We start from the raw sequence: 19,039 nt of genomic DNA, 5'->3' as shown, positions 1-19,039 counted from the left end.
CTTGTTAACTCTGTGGGATGAAAAGATCAGGTTACAATCAAACACAGCTTGAAAACCACCCAGAGAAAAAGCAAGAGAAAGAGAGATGGTTTTATTCTAGTCATGGAGACCTTCATTATACAGAAATGAGAGTTTATTTCATCCAATAAACAAGAGTGACAGGTAGATCACAAACTGCATCACAGCTACTACCAGCACTGAGACAGTTCACCCACAAGTCTGGGGTAATACAATAACCCAACTGCACACAGCAGAGAATTTAACAATCAGCTCAAAAACTCAACATTGGGATTTGGTTAACTTTTTGGATGTGTGTGTGTATATATATATGTATATAGATATTCTTTTCCTACTTAAGTATTTCCTAAAATTCACATGGAAGCACAAATGGCTTTTAACACCTGGACATATATAGATTTTTCATCTTATATATATATTTATAGATATTTATAACAGTAAAGATATGTTTCTCATTACTACAATATACTTGTTTAACTCCTTTAAGCAGCTGGGAAGGAAAAAAAATAAAACCCAAACAAAAAAAAAAAAAAAACCCCAAAAACAGTTTCACTACAATCACATCTGATATGTGTGTCACAAATTACAAACAAAACAAGCCATGTGTGAGATTGGAGTCAGACCATTCTAGGACAGAACAGCTAAGAGCAGGCAAAGAGTCTCAGAGGGAGCAGGCCTACATGTCAAATGGTGGTTTTGGGCTCTCCGGGCGGGCGGGACTGGCCTTACCCGGCCGGCTGGAGGTTAGAGACAAGAGAAACAAAGAAAAAGGAAAAGGGAAAGGGAAGGAGAAGGGGGAGAAGTAGTAAAACAATAGTTAAAATACAGAAAGGAACCGGCATCAGAACAATAGAGGATCCACAAGAGTAATTTTAGAGTAATAGCACTGAAACAAGAGAACTTCAACAGCAATCAGGCCTGGAGGACAGCCTGCAACACAGGTGGTTCATTTAGCTCTGGTAGAGACATGACATCTGAGATGTACAGGGTTGATATATTTTTTAATTCTCAAGTTGGTTTTTTTTGGGTTTTTTTTTTAAATACATGTAGCATGAAAAGTAAAAACCAAACCTTAAGATGAGATGTGATCAACAATGGTTACAAGTTTCCCCAAACACGTACCATCCACATGCAAGAAAAGGCTACGGAAGAAGTCACCACAGTACCCCAAAAACACTGAAAGATGTGCTTAGTTCAAAGCAGAAATATTTTCAAGAAAACACCACACAGCAAACTCCCTGAAACATTTGGCTGTCCATTTGCAAGGGGGGAGCAGCGTGTCGATTCCCCTCGCCCTGCTGGGTTCAGGAAAGTCAGCCAAAAATGGTGATGCAAGACAAGGGCTGGCAGGAGCCAGCGTGCCCCCAGGAATGGCCCGGCTCCAGGAGCCAGGGTGAGCAGGTCTGTGAGCTCCCTGCACGCTGAGGCGTGTGCTCTATCTCAGACTTCACTCGGGCAGGACTGGGCTGATCCATTCATTCCCCCCTTCACTCATCTCCCTGCCTCACTTTGATATGAAGTTGATTGCACTGTTCCCAACATGAAATTTGTGCACCTTAGAAGTCAAGCTAATACACAGGACATTGAATCTGTTCCTAACGCGTGTCATGTGTTTTGACAGCATATTTTTGCTAAGCCACGCTTTTGTCTTAAAACTACAAGGAAAGAAAACAGCTACAGCTCAGTCCTGGGTGCTACAGCTAACTGGTGCAGGCAGGACACTTATCCAGGCTAGACTAGGCAGATGGACGGACAGCCACCACTTGGACCTAAGGACGTCCCTGTGGCTGATCTCTCCAAGGAGCCTGTGTACTTCAGGGATCCATGCCACTGAATGAAGGCTACTCTATGCTCACAAAGCAATACAGGACGCACGAGCCAAGACGAAGAGCTCAATCACTAGGCTAGAGTTTTACACACACCAGGGAGGGGTGGTGGGAGGCAGGGGTGTGGGATGGATGAGAGGAGTGACTGTGGCTGTGGAAGGGAGGTGGAATGGGGAAGCCACCAGCACGGCACTCGTCGCCAGCTGTCTACAGCCTCAAGTTATAAATCTAAGAGGGACGGTTCAGCCGGTCGGATTATGGTAGGTCGAGTAGGTGAGGCGGGGCCCCTTCTGCTGTGAAAAAGCAGGAAACAAAAACAAGAGAACACACACTGTGGTTAGCACAGCAATTGCAGTCACAACCACACATGCTTCTCCACTTTGCCTGAGCCAGCAAAAGAATCCAAGCTGAGGCACAAACCCCCAGAGTGCAGCTCCACAAAGGAGACTCACAGGCTTCTACTCAGCCTCGCACTGGCCTTTCTGCACAGCACAGATCACCAGCAGAGCAATCCCCTGGACTGCCAGTTTTGGTTCCCTCTGAAATTTGGAAGTGCAGAGATTTAGTGCCAGTAAGTGCCCTGGCTCTGGGATGAGTGGAGAAGCACGGACAACAGTGAGCTCCTGTATCAAGCACATGACAGTCACACAGCATGGATGGGTCCTCTGAGACGCGCTGCTGCCAGAGGCTCTTGGCTGCTTTGGAGGAGCACCTTCTACCCCTGCAAGGCTGAGATCCCCTATTCTGACATGAAACTGATCTTAGATGTCAGGGGCAAGCTGACAGCTTTCAGTCTTCCAGTTTGGCACAGAGTAAATGCAGCTTCTGCTTCAATAAAAGGAGCTTTGGCTACTTCTTCTCCACTGTGTTCCAAGTCTTTTGCTGATACTTTAGCTACATAAATGGGCAGCACTTAAGTGTTTGCCCTCTGCATGGATTAAGTGTTCTAGAATCTCCTTCCTGTAAGGGACTGGGGGAAAAAAAGCCACAATAAAAACATACAAGACAACACCCCTGACATGGCTCTCAGATCATTAACTGAAATACCACTTCAGTCTCAGACTACAGGCTGTAAGAAATCTATAAATAAAAATGTGTTCTGTAAAACTGAGTCCAATCTGTGTTTTTCCTTTAAAGTATGCTCCCTGCAGTGTCTGTGACCTCAACTGCATTTTGCTGATGTTTCATTAAGATAAATGAATTGTTCAGTACCAAGCCAGGGTAATTTTAAGGTCCAAACTGCCTGAAATGCAAAGAGCAAAGCCAACAGCATGTAGACCAAATGGAGGGGAAGCCCTTGCACTGATCATACACTGATCACCAGGTATCACATAATTGATGCCTCGATAATTCCACACTGACAAGATTTAGATTACAGAGAATCTGTAAATGAGGATATTTGTACCAGTAGTCTATAATCACACTGACACTAGAGGAGTTACACTCCTATAAATCAGGGCAAGCTCCCTCATTTAGCAAATAAACCAGAGCAACTCTCCAGCTCTGTTTATTAAACCTCAGCAGAACTTACTGCTCCAGATTTATTAAGCCTCAGAGCTAAATGCACAGATCCCACATGTCATGATCTCTAAGGGTGCTCATGGTGTAACTGCAGCCACACCAATCCTTTGGTGGCTTCTACTGACACTGGAACAGCAACAGCACCTGAATTTAAACCCTACAGAACTTCAGCTCAACATTTAGAGAGATGCTGTTGCATCATCATGTTAGAAGGTGTTTTTTGAGAAGGTGAAAGGACTGTTTGCATTTCAGGAGTTTGCACAGGTTGTGCTAAAAGCCTCTGAGGGTTCACATGAAAAAGGTGCTTGAAGCCACCAGAGTATGTAAAGTGCTCTGGCAGGAGTGGCCACTTGACCCTAGCAGGATAAACAGGGCTGAAAGGAGCACAAGTAATTCACAGGTAGATGGACTGCTGTTTGTAATGTACTATGATTGATTTTTGCACTTATTTCTCTCAGCATTCAAAGCATTTTAAGTTCTGGGGCTACTTTTTAAATTTATAGGCTATTTCTGTTGATGTTTTCTGGAGATGCTTGCAGAATCTGCCTGGTAAGGTTAGAAAAAGCTGAAAACTGTTTACCAGCACTAAAAGGGGCAGAGAATTCTCTCAGGCAACATTTACTCCCAAAATTCTGCTTCAGTCAGACTACACTGCTAATCAAGCCTTTTTATATCACTGAAAAGTCACTTTTTCCTGTTAGGACAAGGAACAAAGCTTTGCTCACAGGGAAGCCTGTGGCTGTCTCCAGTACATAAGAAAGAAGACCTGAGCCCTGGCAGGAGCCCAGGGAGAGGAGTTCCAGGGACTGTCACATCCTTTGAAGTCAGTCTTTCAGGCCATACCCAGAGAGAACACTGAGCTAATCCTATCTAAGAACCACTGGGCTAATAGGGAGTTCTATTGAACTATTTCTATTGAAATAGGGAGTTCTGTTGATAAAGATCTGAACAGAGGTGGGAAATATTATATTTATTCCCTTGGACTGCAAAAGGTTTTGGGTATATTTTGTTTTTGATCATTTGGTGGGGTTTTTTTGTTTTTAATTTTTATTTCCTTGGTGCTCTTTATGCCAGATTAGAACCAGAACGCCCCATAACAGCGAGTCCCAGAATGGGGTACAGACAACAGTGAGGCTCCTTCCCAAGGTTGTTCACCCAGGATGCATGTTTCCAGGGCTGCCAGGGATGTCTGCAGTAGGCAGAATATGGGAGGAAACTGCTGATTGCTCCAACACCTCTGCAGTGTGACAGCAATGAGGAGGGTTGGCGATGACGTCCTCAAAGATGTCAATCATGAGCAATCACTGCAATGTGGCACCTCTCAGCTCTACCTGCAGTTCTGTGCAGCAGTAACAGACACCATCTACTGCAAGATGGGGGCTGGCTGAGACCCCCTGCCCCAGAACAGGGGCTTGAACTTCTGCTATTCCTATTAAAATAGGATTTCAGCACATGCTCCTCGCCCCCAGATCTCTCTGCCACAATCAGCAGCAAGGGAATCTGCAGGAGCTGCTGCTTCTCCACTCCTCTGTCATGAAACAACACCCACAGAGAAAGGGAGAAGGGGCCCAGAAAATCCACACCTGCCCTGTTTTGCTCTCTGTACCTCTTTGTCAATAAGGGCTGGAGGCTCCCAAGAAAAGGGCTCAGGAGAATTTGCTAAAGTCTCTCTTCACACCCCCACTGACATTAAGAGGATGAGCAGCACACAGCACAAACCCACACCCTGCTACATCACTGAACCACTACAATGCTGCAAAATGCAGGGAGAGAGAGGACAGGGAAATGGGCTGAGAGGACAGGAGCTCAGGGCAGGGTTTGAGGGACACAGATCACTACAGCCTTCCTCCTGCAGTGGAGAAAAGGCAGGAGAGTACCTAGAAGGTAAAGGGTCAAGGGGAGAACAAACAAAGGGAGTTCACATCTATCTGATGATGGGACACAAGGATAGAAGGGAACATTCAATGTCAGAGTTACCCTGCACTCAGACATGGAAGTCCTGATATTAATGACCCAAACTCCTCTTGACTTCCATGAGCACCAGGGATACAGTGAGGATGGGAGCACTTCTCCAGCCAGACATTAGAATATAAGAAGAGGAGTCTGAACTATCAGCTCCCCAAGTCTCTGTGTTGATCCTAACAGAGCTGACAGACCAAATCAAAGCAGAGTTTATTCAGCTGATCTTACAGTCAGTGTGGATATAAGCCAAATGAAAGACACAGAGTTTAGACCTTGCTGTCAGAGCTCATTCCCCCATCCCACCTTCTCTATTTAGACGCAGAGAAAGGATCCTCCAGACCTTAAATCAGGCACTGAAGATTTCCCAGCTCCTGCAGCTCAAGCAGCTGCTCTGGCTCTCATCAGCCAGTTTTTCTGTTCAAGACTCCTCCCTTTATGAGATCCTGGCAGAGGTGGTTCATCAGACAAGGGACTCTGTTACTAACACAAGAACTGGGCAGCAGAGGAGAGCTGCAGAGCAGAGCTGGAGGATGGGGACACAGTGACTCATGCATTGCAGAGAGAGTGCAGAACCTACCGTGGCTGCCAGTCCTCAGGGGTCACTGATAGTGATTCTGAAAGACAACATGAAATCAACATGGCAGTTCAGACAGTTCAAGGCAGAGGCCACACAGACCGTCAGGAAGGTGGAACAGATACACAGGCGCTGGCACAGACACAGTCACACATCCCCCTCAAACACAGCATGAGGAGGGGGACTGCAAACACACAGCAAACACTCATGGCCTCATCTCTGCATCTCTGCACACATCCAGACCCTGTTGTGCACAGGGGTGCACCAAACCCCATCCATCTGTCCACACACCTAATGGCTGCTGCTCACTCACCCAAGCTCCTCACACATTCACCAGTTTCAGCACAGTAGCTGGGCTTGTCTCTCTCTGAGGACTCCTATCTTCTGAACAAATTAAATATTTAAGAAAGAGCTCAGGAAAGAGGGGAGACACCATGCAGTCCTGAGCACTACCTCAAATGGCACAAAGTAGGTGAAGGCTTTTCTGAAGGTCATAAATCATGAAATCGGCTACTCTGACCTCCTGAATAATTCAGGTCAGAGCTGTGAGACCTTATCATAGAAAGGTTTGGGTTGGAAGGGACCTTAAAGATCATCTAGTTCCAACCCCTGGCCATGGGCACAGACATTGGCCACTAAATCATTAAGGAGATAATGTGTGCCTTGAAACTGTGTGTCCAGGAACCCTTTGGGAGTTCCAGTGATGTGCTCCCATTGTACTGACCAGCACAGCAGCCAGTGAGGACCATCCCTGACAGGAGGTAACCCCAGACCCATGGCCTTGTGATACCAAAGATTGGAGAACACGTTTATACCTTCAACACATTTTTCCAATGGTTGAGTCATTCATACTGAAATTTTCTTAATTCTCCTTCAAGGTCTTCTACCTAGAGGTTCTATCAAACTATTTTAAATTAAAGAGCCTAAGTACATGGGGGAACACCTTCATAGATTTCTTCCCCAGATCAAATCCTAAATGCAGTCCACTGCACACTGATAGGATCTTGGATGGTTTGTAACTTTCAGCTTCCAAAATTGGAGCTATATTTGTCTATATGGATTTCCACAGTAAACTGAATAAATGCTAAGCACAGAAGCAGGATGGTAAGCCTTAAGTGTCCTTAACTATATGCAGGAAAATCTTTCTGTGCAAAAAAAATGTACCATGTGGTGATTACATGTGAAAATGTGTTTATACACTTATGAAAAAGGAGTAGCATGACACTTGTGTAAGTTCATCAATCAAAAAATCAGATGCACAAACCAGAGATACAAACTACCAAACTTCTACCCAGGCATCAATGAGCACACAAAGTACACCCAGCCACCACCACCCATCTGAGCTCACTCCACACCACCGACTCCTCCACCAAAGCCCACCTGTGCTGAACACAAGAGCTTTGTTCCTCTCTCACACACACTGCACAGCCCAGTTAGCAGGGGAAAGATGGGTATTAAAAAAGCAACAATGGAGATGGCATTCGTTCACCCATGGCAGAAGGACCCGAGTCCAAGTGCTAGCAGGGAACATTCTTATTCTATATACAGGAGAGGAAGAGAAAGAGTCCCTTGTCATTGGAAATTCTCCATTCATCAGTGAACTCAAATGACAAGCTGGTGTCAGGATCCGGAGGAGTCTATGAACAACTGGAAGAATCAGAGAGGGGGATCAGAGAATGAGCATCACACTTCACAGCTTCTGGAATTACATTCTCAACTCCAGATCAGGGCAGTCAGTAGCATGCAATCCAACCTACCATCTCTCCTAAACCAAGGGGTTGCTCAGTCAAGCATGAAACTCTTTCCTCCTCTGCTCCAGTGCTGTTTTCCTACCTTTCCCTAAGCCCTTGTGCTCATGCAAAAGGCAGAAAAGCCATTAAGATAAGCTATGACAGATTTCTTTAAAAAAAGGCCAATTCATTTCAGCCCATTTGGGGAATACTATCATGACAGCCAGGTATATAGAATATTTTTCATGAGTGAAGAAATGAAACTGAGTGAAAGGAGGAAAATGGAGACATAAAGAAGCGTAAGTATACTGAAAACAAAACCACAAAGTGACAGTATATGGAAAGGCAGGGTCACAAGAAGCAGGAGCCAAAATACACAGTAGGAGCATGCTGACATCCATAGGTGCCTCCACAGTCTCCAGGGCAACACTGAGGTATGTGAGGACAAGTTACTGTGGGAGCTGCATCAAGGTGCATAGGAAGGACTGGGGCAAAGGCACCAAGAAAGTAAAACCATTTGCATACACCAGAGTCACAAACTGGTCTGTAAAGCTGTCTGGACTCATCCACCTCTGGGCTGGCTGCAGATTGGCAGAGAACATTTCCCTCCAAACAGGAAGCACCAAACATGAGCTGGGCACTATTGCAGGAGGAATATTGAACCCACTCTGCCATACACCATCCCCAACCATTGACAGGTTTGGTGTTTCCACAGAAAATGGCAAAGTTTCAGAACTGTGACACCAGCACCCACTGGAGAGGTGTTTTCCGCAAGGGAAGTGTTCCCTCTGTCATGTCACTGGAGAGTTTCTGGTTATGTTTGTTCTTTACACTGCAATTACCTCCTCTTCCTCAAGGGAAACTTAAGTACCCAACAAAAAAGCATTCCTGGTTCCAGACTGTTTCCCAAGTCCTGTTCAGGAACACGTACTCAGCTGCACTGGGATAATCCCTTATTACTGTGTTGAAGTGTGTCTGAAGTGACTGAACAGGAAAGGAAATGAGTTTCCTAATGGGAAAGCAAAGCTGTGTGATTTGAACCCTCTAGACTGGAAAATGCTGAAGTTGATTACACAAGCAACAGAACTGCCTAAGAATTCATTTCCCTGCCAGTGATCCTGTGATACTCTCCTAGCCAGAAAGCAGCTGAACAGCTTTGAAGGTCTTCCAACTCACCTTGAAGAACTCTGGGCCAAGAGAAAAGGGGCAACTTCAGACTTTGGGGAGCCCTACACAGAGAGGAATCTCATCCCAGTCCTGTGATTTATCTGGTGACTATAGGCATTGTTACAATTGCTGTAAACCTTGGGATCAGGGTTTTCTCCCACATTCTTCATAGAGGCTTTTAGAGAGAAACAGCTGCCCCTCTGTTTGAGAGCTGCCTTGGCATTGCCTCATCCATACAATGGAACCTCAGAGGACAACGACGCTCCTGCCTCTGGATCCAATCCAAATATCCAAAGGCTCTCCCCACACCATGCACTCCATTCTCCTCCAATGGCCCAGGCAGGCCGAGTGCTGCCAAGGCTCCAACCCAAAACCAGAACATCCTCCACCTGCAAGGAGCAGTGCTTCAGGACTTACCTGGGAACACCAGGAGGAGCACGGTTAGGCCGAGAAGGAACCTGAGGTGGGGGCCCGAAGGGATCAGGAGAGGCACCTGGCCTGGAGGGCACAGGGGGGGCACCACCCAGCGTGGAGCCACCAGCAGGAGGTGGCCCAGGAGCCGGTCCGCGAGACCCAGGTCTGGCGGGGGGCACTGCAGGAGCTCTCCTCTGCGGCGTGGGGCTGGATGTGGGGGACCTGCCAAACAAACAAAGGCATTCAACTGCAGCAACAGCTCTGGGATGTCCCCACAGGCACCACTCTGCCTTCAGTGTTTCCCTCTTTAGCTTCACATCACTTTACACACCACCCTTTGGCTTTCAAGGACCACACCAGGCTGCTTCCAAAGCTACGTCAACCCCATCCAACCCAAGCAGAACATCTCTGTAAAGATGCCCTAGGAGCCTGCCAGCAGAAACACCCAGGACTCTTCATCCACAGGAAGAAGAGGAGGACTCCCTGTGTCAGCGGGAGGCCCCAGCAAGGCTCTGAAGAGGCGTCAGGCAGCTCTGGGGGCTCTCCCCCTGAGCCTCTGGTACCTGCGTCCAGACGGTACGCTCTGCACCTGCAGCCAGGAGTCGTCCACCGGTGGGGGCATGGGGGTGCTGATGGTGCTGGTGTTGATGTCCCCGATGATGTTGAGGGCCTCCTTCAGCGCGTGGTACATGCGCAGCATCTCGTCGCGCCGCTGCGCCTGCTCCGCCGACTCCTCCATCAGCGTGTTCTGGTCCCCGCAGGAGTACAGGTTTGCCAGCAGCTCTGAATGGATGAAGTCCTTGGTCTGTAAGTGAGCAGAGAGAGGGAATCAGTTTTCACCATCTCTCCCCAAAACACTCTATTCTGTCCCCACCTCTTCCTTCCAAGCTGCCTTCTGTTTTTCTTCATTTTTTCCTCCCTCCCTGTTTTTCTCCTCTCTGCCTCTCCCACCTCCCTTGACCACAGTGAGATAAGTACATTGTTTATCATGAGGTGCATGATTGTCTTCGGCATGAGGTCTCTGATGGTTTTGTTGACAATTGCCATGTAGGAATCCACCAGGTTCCTGATCGTTTCCACCTGTCTCTCCAGCTGAGGATCCATGGAGTGCATGAAGCTATCTCCTCCATTCTCCTCTGCTTCACTGGCCTGCAGAAAAAAAAGGAGAAACATATTGGTTCTTCAAATAGAACATAAAATTTGCTTTTCATGAGAGCTAAGAGAAGAGTAGAAGGGAACAGGCAGGAAGCGCATGCAATAAATTAAATTTATTTAAACTTACATTTTGAGCTGTGATTGTCAATGCACAACTCAGTTTGTACAGACTTCTCCAGCTCAGATCTGAGAAATTTTAGCAATAAAGCTGCTCTCTTAGTAGAAAGTTATTAAGAAAAGGTGAAAGGCAACAGGGACTCCTGACACATGTTCAGAGGTCATGGCTCTGGTGCATCTCAAAGCTGTATTATTACTTTTTAATGTTTACAGCTTCCTGAAAGGTTCTTAATTTGATCTGGGTTTTCCATGACCAGAGTCAGTTAAAACCAAGAACCATTCACCATAAATTAAGTCTCACAGGCTCTCTGCCATGCTGCATCTTTGTCCTCATTATACAAATGAGAAAACAGATACAGAGGAGTGAAACAACTGCTCCTCTCAGGCTGACCACAAGTAGATGGAATAAAGTAGAAAACTTTCCTATCACTTCAACTGCAACTCCTGCATCATAAGTTATAATTATCTTTTCTTTCACACCAAGCAGATGAATCTCCTCCTCTTTGCCTGAAATACATTGTTTATTCTGTAAGGTAAAACCTGGACTCTGCTGTTTGACAGCAAGCAATCTCCAAGGCCCCTCCATTTGGGATCAATTTCAAAGTATTGAAGCATGAAAGAACTGCTGCCTTCCTCAATGTTTATTTTAAAAAAAGCCCCATGATTGTATAATGAAACATTGTTTTAAACAGCCCTAGTCTGACCACTCTGCCATGTAGGAAATGGCTTCTCTTTTGTTTTGGGGAACAAAATATATGAGAGAGGGCAAATTCTTTTGTTCATTTGAGCTTTTGCTGAGAAGATCTTACATAATGAAGGAATGCAAGGTCTCAGTGTGAAACAAAGTAAAGGAAGTGGATGTCAAACAGGACAACTTAAAAAAAAAGTGAGGGTAAAAAAAAACCCAAAAAGAAGCTTGCACCAAGATTCAGAAGTCATACAAAAAGGAAGGAATAAAAAGAAAAAAGGAAAACTCAAACCAAGAACAGAAACAGACAGCAGGAATCCAACAGAGGGTACAAAGAGGGAGAAGAAGCCAATGCCTCTCAGGAAATTGTGACAAAAGGAGAAAAAAAATGAGAGAGATATCTGGTGAGAGCCCCAGGAGGCAAGACAGGCAGAGGGGGTCAGACTTACTTTGTCCTTGTCCTGGCAGGCCAGTTTGAGCATACGTGGAAAAAATTAAAACAAAAAGGGACAAAAAGTAAAAAATTACTTTTAGTTGGTCTTAGAATTTGGAGAAGGTCCCAAAATAGCACTGACAAGCAAAAGACCAATCCCACTAAAAATACATCAGTACCTCTATTACCCTAGAAGGGGAACAAGTGAACTGTTTATCTGAACTGAAAAGTGGGATGGTCTGCAAAGGAAACCATGCTGTTAGCAACAAAGGACAAGTTTCTTACCTGCAGGGGCCACTGCCATTCCTCACAGGGGCTTTGAGACAGGGACCAGGGTTCCCATGTCACACCCCTCCACTTGCACAGCAACAGGTGCCAGTGGCCACTGTGGTTAAGAGAACCAGTCTGGTTCAAAGCTAATCTGAAGTCATGCCACTGTTAAAGCACAGTGCCTAACTCTCTTTTTAAAATCTCTTATCAGTTTGTTAGGAAATGCTTTAAGGCAAAACCAGCAATATTCAAGTGTAACAGGACAGATGAATGCAAGAAATCTATTAGAAGCAACAAATACAAATAGAAAAGCAATTATCACTTTTCTAATGGGAAAACTATTTATAGTAGCTTCCTCTCACAGAGGAACAGGAAAGGCTTCGAACAGAAACAAATACCACAATTGTCTAGAAGATACTTTTAAAGCACAAAATAATGCTGACAATAAGTGCTGTGGGGCAAGGGAAAGGGAAAAGATAAGAGTTCTTGCTAAAGGAGCATATTAGAGTATCCACAAAGCAAAATTCAAAGGACATCCCTCCCTAATTAGTTGGAGGAAGGAAAGTTGGAGAACTGCTACATCAGGAAGTCCCTAATAAGGCTGTACAGAGTTCCCAAAAAGGAATAGTGCCTTTGCTCAATGGATACCATACCAGTTAATAGTCACAGTATAAAGTGTCACCCTTGTATTGTGAATTTAATTTCCATAAAACAAGACAGCTAGAGGGATTTATCAAGGCAGTCTTTTCCTACTTTATCTTCCCTTTGAAGCTGCCAGCTACTTTATCTCAAGCTTCCCTAATGGAAGCACCAGAAAGATTCTCAGCTCTGGAAAGACAAAACCTTCACAGACTTAATTTTAACACAAGAAGATGGAGCTATCCTTCTCAAGACACATGCTGTGCTCCTGCTTATCCCATTATTGTGGCTGTCACTTACCCCAACACGCTCTGGGTAGACCCCTGCCCTAAGGAATGAAGCCTTCCAGCTGTCCACCTCCTCCTGGGTCTCACAGGCCAGCTCCAGCTGCCGGTAGTCCTTGTAAACATTCCTGACAGGAAGACACATATTTTATTATTCTCTATCTCAACTCAGAGATCTGCCAATATTTGACAAAGATATCAATGACTAGGGAATCCTCCTGTCATTTTAAGACAGAGACACTTGGTCCCTTGCTAGGAACCTCCTGATGACTCTGCAAAAGGAAAGTTGTTTTTTTTTTAAACCAAGTTTGATTGCTCTCAAATCAGTTGTATGTTTCAACAAGGCCTAAAAAAGATTCTCTTTTCAGTTCTGTTTGCTGCTGGACTCCTCCACACATCCCAGGTCCTATGGATTTCCCTAGACACTCACCAAGAACATTGTGATTATAAACATATATCCCAGCCACAGGCAGACCGAGGTAACCACATCAAAAAGCTGAAGGGTTAAGTTCACACCACAAGCCATGCACTGGCAAACAAAAGGAAAATTATACCTATCTGTAAGATCAGAAGGAATGAAGTTAAGTCCTCCCATCTCCTTCAAAAGTGGCTGTTCTGAAAGGACACTCACATCTGTCCTGGCCAGCTATCCTAACACACTCATCCCCATCCTGTCCCTGGCTCCAGCAGCTTGCTGTGCTGAGATGGAGCATACCTCTGTTCAGTGTTGAAGAGAGCAAAGATGTGCTTGCTGGACATGAAGCCCTTCTCCACATCCCGCAGTTTCAGGTTATCCACTGGTAACATGTACTTCTTCTCCTTCTCCTGAAAAGGGAATGAGGAACAAGTCACTCCCTGCTCCAGGGCCACCTCTGCTTTGCCAGCATGGAGTATCAGCATCAGGGCCCCACAGCAACAGAGAGGCATTTCAGACCCAGGTCCTCTGCTTCCTTCAGTCTGTGAGAGAAGGGGAAAGCTGGAAACAAAAGTTTGTCCTTCCCAACCACTTTTGTGATGTGGCCCAACAACCCTGTCCCATTAACTCCAGGGCCAGGCACCAGCACAGCAATGTCCAACCTCCCCAGACTGTGCTCAGCACTGTGGTCCCACTCTTCTTAGCAAGGGGTCAATCCAGGTTCAGGAAAAGCCAGAGATGTGATAGAGAAGCTGGCTTGATGCAGAAGTTAAGTGCCAATAAACCTTGATGTTAAATATTATGTTAAAGATCTCATATGTTTATATATATGTATATATCTATATGCATATGTATATCTATCTCGAATTTACCTCTTCAGAAAACTTGACTTGCTGATTTTGTTACTTCATCCTATCACTGTCCTAGTCCTACACTCAATTAGTTACTGTGAACCCTTCACCTTCATTTAAAAAAAAAAATATTAAAACTTTATATCAACTTTTACATTTGCACTCAGAAACTAAGTCAGAAATTATAACTCCTGCTTAGTCTCAAATCTGGATCTACAGCAAATTAATAGAACTGGATGTGGTCTAAGGCCCTCATTTGGAGGATCCTTTTCCAGCTGGGAATTATACCCCAGTATAACAGGAGAGGGAGCCCTCACACTGGTCTCCAAAAGGCAGAATGCAGCTCTCCAAGACTAAGCCAAACCCAGAGCATCCTCCTATGTGCAAAGCAAGCATGTGAGACTGTCCCCTTGTGAGATCTTGTTTGTAGACTTTTCTTGGCTGAAAACAACATGATCACTCTTGGAGGAAACAGGAAGGAAAACAAAGATGGGCAGTGAGGAGAGATCCTGAAGAGCTGACCAGGAAGGAAGGGCAGGGCAGAGGAGCAGGTAAAAGTGACAAAGCTGCTGAGCTCTAACACCCAGATAATTGCAAATCCAGCCTAATGTCCTCTTAAGCTTCAGTAAAATTTTTTTTTACTTGAGTTTGCTAAGGATACCAGCACCTCACAGTACCGAGATATCCCAAAGGCAAAACTGTACCAGTTCACTACAAATCATATGCAACAGGAATATCCCAAAAAACAGCACCTAGAAAACAGAAGAGATCTCTTGGGTTGTGGCCAGACTCCCTTGCAAAGATGCCAGGCCATGAAAAGAAGAGAATTCTTCCAAGCAAATTTCCCTGGACTTTCTAATACTGCCGATCAGCTTTAATTAGATATGGGCAGGCATTTTTCTAATGGGATATCTGTCAGCCACATGCTGCTCTCAGAGCTACTCAGACTACTTCAGATTCTGTGAGCCACAAAGAACTTGCAAGTTTTCTATTACTCTGGGTTATCATTATGCTGACTTAGACTGAAATGGTGACCGAGAAGAGAACAACACCAACTGCTGAGTTGGTGCTGGCTTGGGCAAGTCAGACCATCCCCACTGCAGCCTTGCTTAACTGGAACTCCCTAAATCCACTCCACAGTCCCTGGGCTAGTAAAAAAAAAAAAAAAAAACACCAATCACCGCCCACACATCCCCCCTAAAAACCCAACAAAAAACCCAAATCAATAATCCAAAACAAACAACAAAAAACAAACAAACAAACAAAAAAACCACAAAAAACCCCTTGCAAACAAACAAAAACCCCAAAGCACAAAAAAAAAAAAAAGCCACAAAAAAACCACTCAACAAAATACAACCAAAACTGCTGATGTTAAAGATGTCTGAGGAAAACCTTCTGCATTAGGCCCACATAATTCCATAGAAGTGCTGCAATGGTGTCATTCTTCAGGAAAAAATGTCCAAAAGTAAGGGAATTCCGTGACCCTGATATGGAAACAACATGCTCTTTGCCAGAGTTTCAACTTTCACCCTTTCCAAGCTCTCACATAAATGCTGCCACATGATCAGGACAGAGCACTATCTCCACATGCTGATCTTGCCACAGACAACAGAAGACAAAATATCTGTGTGCCAGCACAACTTAGCAGCCCTCAAGGTGGAGGTAGCAAGAGCAATCAGGTGGAGAACATGGGCACAAAACAGGGAGCCCCCAAGGCAGGCAAGCTGCAGTGAGCCCCTGCTGCTCCCCATCTCCCTACACCTCCCCCTTCCAGTCCCCCACTTCAGCCTTTGCAGCTTCTCAGCTTTCAACCCAGCCTGTTTTATATCAACAATCTGACTTCATTTCCTGAATGTAGAGACAGGAAAGTGTGGAATGAGCTGCCAAGGGCTGAGCCTCTCCAAACTTTGGCTGAGCACTCTGCCCATACGTTAGCAATCTGGCAGGGTGTGCTATGGCTGAGCAGCATCCTGGCCAAGAGGGGAAAAGGGCTTCTCTCTCTCTCTGGCTTTCCAGACTTGGAGTCAGGAGGGAAGAGAAGGAAGAGCCAGCACACATAGAAATAGGAAAGTAGTTTGTGAAATCCTATATTCAAAGTCCTCAGTCTGATCCCGAGAGGCTTATGTTATTCATATAGCCCTTCATCAATAAGGAGAAGAAAAAAAAATCAGGCAGAACTGTCCCTCAGCAGCAGAGGATGTGTTATATAAAATGTGCTCCTTGGCTGTGAGTTCATCTGTAGAGCCATGAGGCCAAGGGGCGGTGTGGCAGAGGCAGAGACCCCCAGACTGTACAAAATAGAAGATGGTGCCCAGTGTTGATTTGGGAATATTACAGGCACAGGGTAACCACCCCTCTTCAGGGCTGCTGCTCCCCCCAGGAGCCTCAGCCTGCAGGGAGAGCTGCAGAAAGAGATGACTGCAAGCTCCTTGCAGAGGCAGGAAAAGTGCCAGAGGATTATTCCCCCGCCCCTAGCACAGTGCAGAATGCAGCCATATGGCTCTGTACTCTGCATCTACAGGGAAAGAAAATACACATGGCCAGGAAACCAACCAGGATCCATGAGCCACTCCAGTTGTGGGGTGGCAAGCACAATAACTGCAGGAAAAAAAGTGATGCTGCAGTCACAGCCTGATGTTCCAAAGTGCTTTATTGTTGCTACACATCTTCTTATGGCGGCTAAATCCTAAAAATGGGTTTTGGCCAGATACAGCAATAATCTGCACTATCACCTGAATTACTTGTTGCTAAACTGTAGGTAATAAGCTTCAAAAAGTTCACAGAATTCAGCAGGCAGCAAGCCAGCCTGACTCCAAGCATTCCCTCCAGTCACCTGGACTGCCTAAGCAGCAAAGTAAATTTTCCTGCGCTTGGATACATGCAAAATGAAGCTGACAGATGCATGTGTGGGCTCCCTAAGGTTGGAAACTGGCACTCACAGCACAAGAAAGTAATTGGCAGAATTATCAGATCTCACTTTGCATTTGGAGCATAAATAAACTAATTAAAGGTTTCCCTGTAGCTGTTATGACAAACACCTTCTTCTGCACAGAGACAAAGGTCTGTGGATATGGGAGAAGACACTGCCATTGTTTTAATTGGGGGCTGTGTGAAATTAGGAGAAATTAATCTTGCTAAACCCTCTTAATCTCCTGAAAGATGTAAAGGTAAACAAACCTGCCCCAGAGATGCCTGAAGTTTCAGCAAAATTGTTTCTGTTAAACACATGCACAGCATTTTGGGAACTCCAATAATAAAACTCTACTCCAATGGAGAAACATTAACATCACAATTTATAATAAAACACACTGCACAAATACATGCACACTTTTATTAGGAAAAAGCCTCTGAAAAACAGTTTGGAATATTTGAAAGCAAGTGAGCTGAGTTTTTCAAGCTGAACCAACCACTTCACTCCCCCAAACAAGATGTTACCAATTGCTTTCTGCTTCTTGTCTTAGCAAGCAGAAGAGCTGAATTTGTGAGATGTGACTCCTCCAGGAAGCCCTGGTCATCCCACTACATACACACATCTTGAGACCACGTTTCCCAGACACAGCCCACCTGTGTCACTTTTGCCCTCAGAGCATAATTTATGGGAATGATTCCTCCCCCAAGCTGCAGAGCAGCTGTAATGGCTTGTTTACATCAGAAAGCTGCCTTGGTTTAAGTTTAACTTAAACAACACATCCTAAGATTTTAAGCTGATTTATTTCAAAAGCTCTCTAGACACTAGACCTGGACTCATATGATTGATCACAGCCATTACTGTTGGCTTAGTAAGCACAGCAATGGTAATTAACTCACCTGCAGTAAAGATTTTTATTCACATCAGCTAGAAAAATGAATAGATTTAAACCTGCAGCCAAGTGCTACCCTCGGAAGCCATCAGGGGGTTTATGAAGAAGCAGAGGCAAAGCCTGAGTTGCCTGAGAGAGACTTTAGTGCCCAAAACTCGACTGTCACAACCCCTTAAATGTCACAGCAATGCCCACCAGCCTTCACAAAGACAACTAGGCACTTCTCCCCAGTCCCCTTGTGCCAGGGCAGGGATGAACCATCCCAGAGTATCTGATTTGCTTTGCTAAAGGAAAGCACAACACACACAGACACACACAAAGTGTTTCACACCCCTGAGAGAGGGGGGGCACAAGTCCCCAGTGCACAGCCAGTGCCAAGATGGGACTTCCAAGTGTTCACATTTTTGGTCACAAATCTTAACCATCCACACCAGGAGAAGGAATCCTGAAAGGGAAGAGGAATGAAGTCCCCTTTTATCCCTGCAGCACAGGGAGAGGGAGCAAATCCTGTGGGCAGGGAGTAACATCTGGAATCACTAGACGAGAGCCAGGCGTCACAGAAAGCGACAGCATTCCTCAAGTTTCCATGCAGGGTAGGGAACCTTCCTTTCCCCCGCGCAACCCCATCCGTCAGCCGCTCACTTCCTGCCAAACTCTGCCTTCCCAGCAGCCAGCAAGCTCCTCCCTCGAGTCTAGTTAGCTTTCCACTGCCACGTCAAGTGAGGCAGAAGGACAGAAGGGAAGCAAGAAGGGAGGGAGCAAAAACCAGAAGAGGGAGGGAGGCTCAGCAATGCCAGGGCGTAGTGGGGGGAGAGAAAGAAGGGATGTGGATTGCTCCTGCAGCAGCCAGAGGTGAGCTGCAAGGGCAGCTGGCCAAGGTTGCCTTCTGCAACCCTGTCCAAGGACCTTCTGGAAGGCTTGGAAGCAAAGGCTGGTTCTGTTTGAGCTTTGCTCTGGACCCGCTGGTCTTCAGGACAGGAGATGAGGGTGCATGGGGCCTGAGGATCCTCCCACACAGCTCCATGGGGAAGAGAAGGATTTGAATGAAGCAACAAGTTCTGCACACCTGGGTGACAGCCAAGACTTCCTCCTCAAAGTGCAGTAATCAATTTTTTTCCTTTTCTCTTTCTAAAAAGGTGCAGCATCTCCCAGGTGGAATCCAGGTACCAGCCTGA

The 19,039-nt window shown here is 45.7% G+C and overlaps 1 protein-coding gene across 11 annotated transcripts in view; it reads right to left on the bottom strand.

Annotated features, from left to right (window-relative positions):
• Positions 1-71: 71 nt before the first annotated feature.
• The window catches only part of DNM1 (dynamin 1), a 65,069-nt gene continuing 46,101 nt past the window's right edge, over positions 72-19,039 (bottom strand). For 4 of the 11 annotated variants that reach the window (XM_054284418.1, XM_054284421.1, XM_054284417.1 and 1 more), the window contains 7 exons: positions 13,514-13,623; positions 12,815-12,926; positions 11,622-11,633; positions 10,191-10,361; positions 9,776-10,017; positions 9,216-9,434; positions 72-2,137 (listed from right to left, as the gene is read on the bottom strand). In XM_054284418.1, coding sequence (XP_054140393.1) covers positions 2,065-2,137; positions 9,216-9,434; positions 9,776-10,017; positions 10,191-10,361; positions 11,622-11,633; positions 12,815-12,926; positions 13,514-13,623 — 939 coding nt within the window. In that variant the 3' untranslated portion in view covers positions 72-2,064. Of the gene's footprint in view, positions 2,138-5,904; positions 5,942-6,842; positions 7,549-9,215; positions 9,435-9,775; positions 10,018-10,190; positions 10,362-11,621; positions 11,634-12,814; positions 12,927-13,513; positions 13,624-19,039 lie in introns of those variants that run through there. The other 7 variants (XM_054284424.1, XM_054284423.1, XM_054284420.1 and 4 more) reach the window with 5 other exon arrangements.

This window comes from Melozone crissalis, unplaced genomic scaffold (genome assembly GCF_028551555.1).
Source record: "Melozone crissalis strain CALT ecotype California unplaced genomic scaffold, PUWL_Pcris_2 ptg000041l_1, whole genome shotgun sequence".
NCBI lineage: Eukaryota > Metazoa > Chordata > Aves > Passeriformes > Passerellidae > Melozone > Melozone crissalis.
The sequence above is the reverse complement of the archived record's forward strand: the minus strand, read 5'-3'. Positions and strand labels throughout refer to the sequence as shown.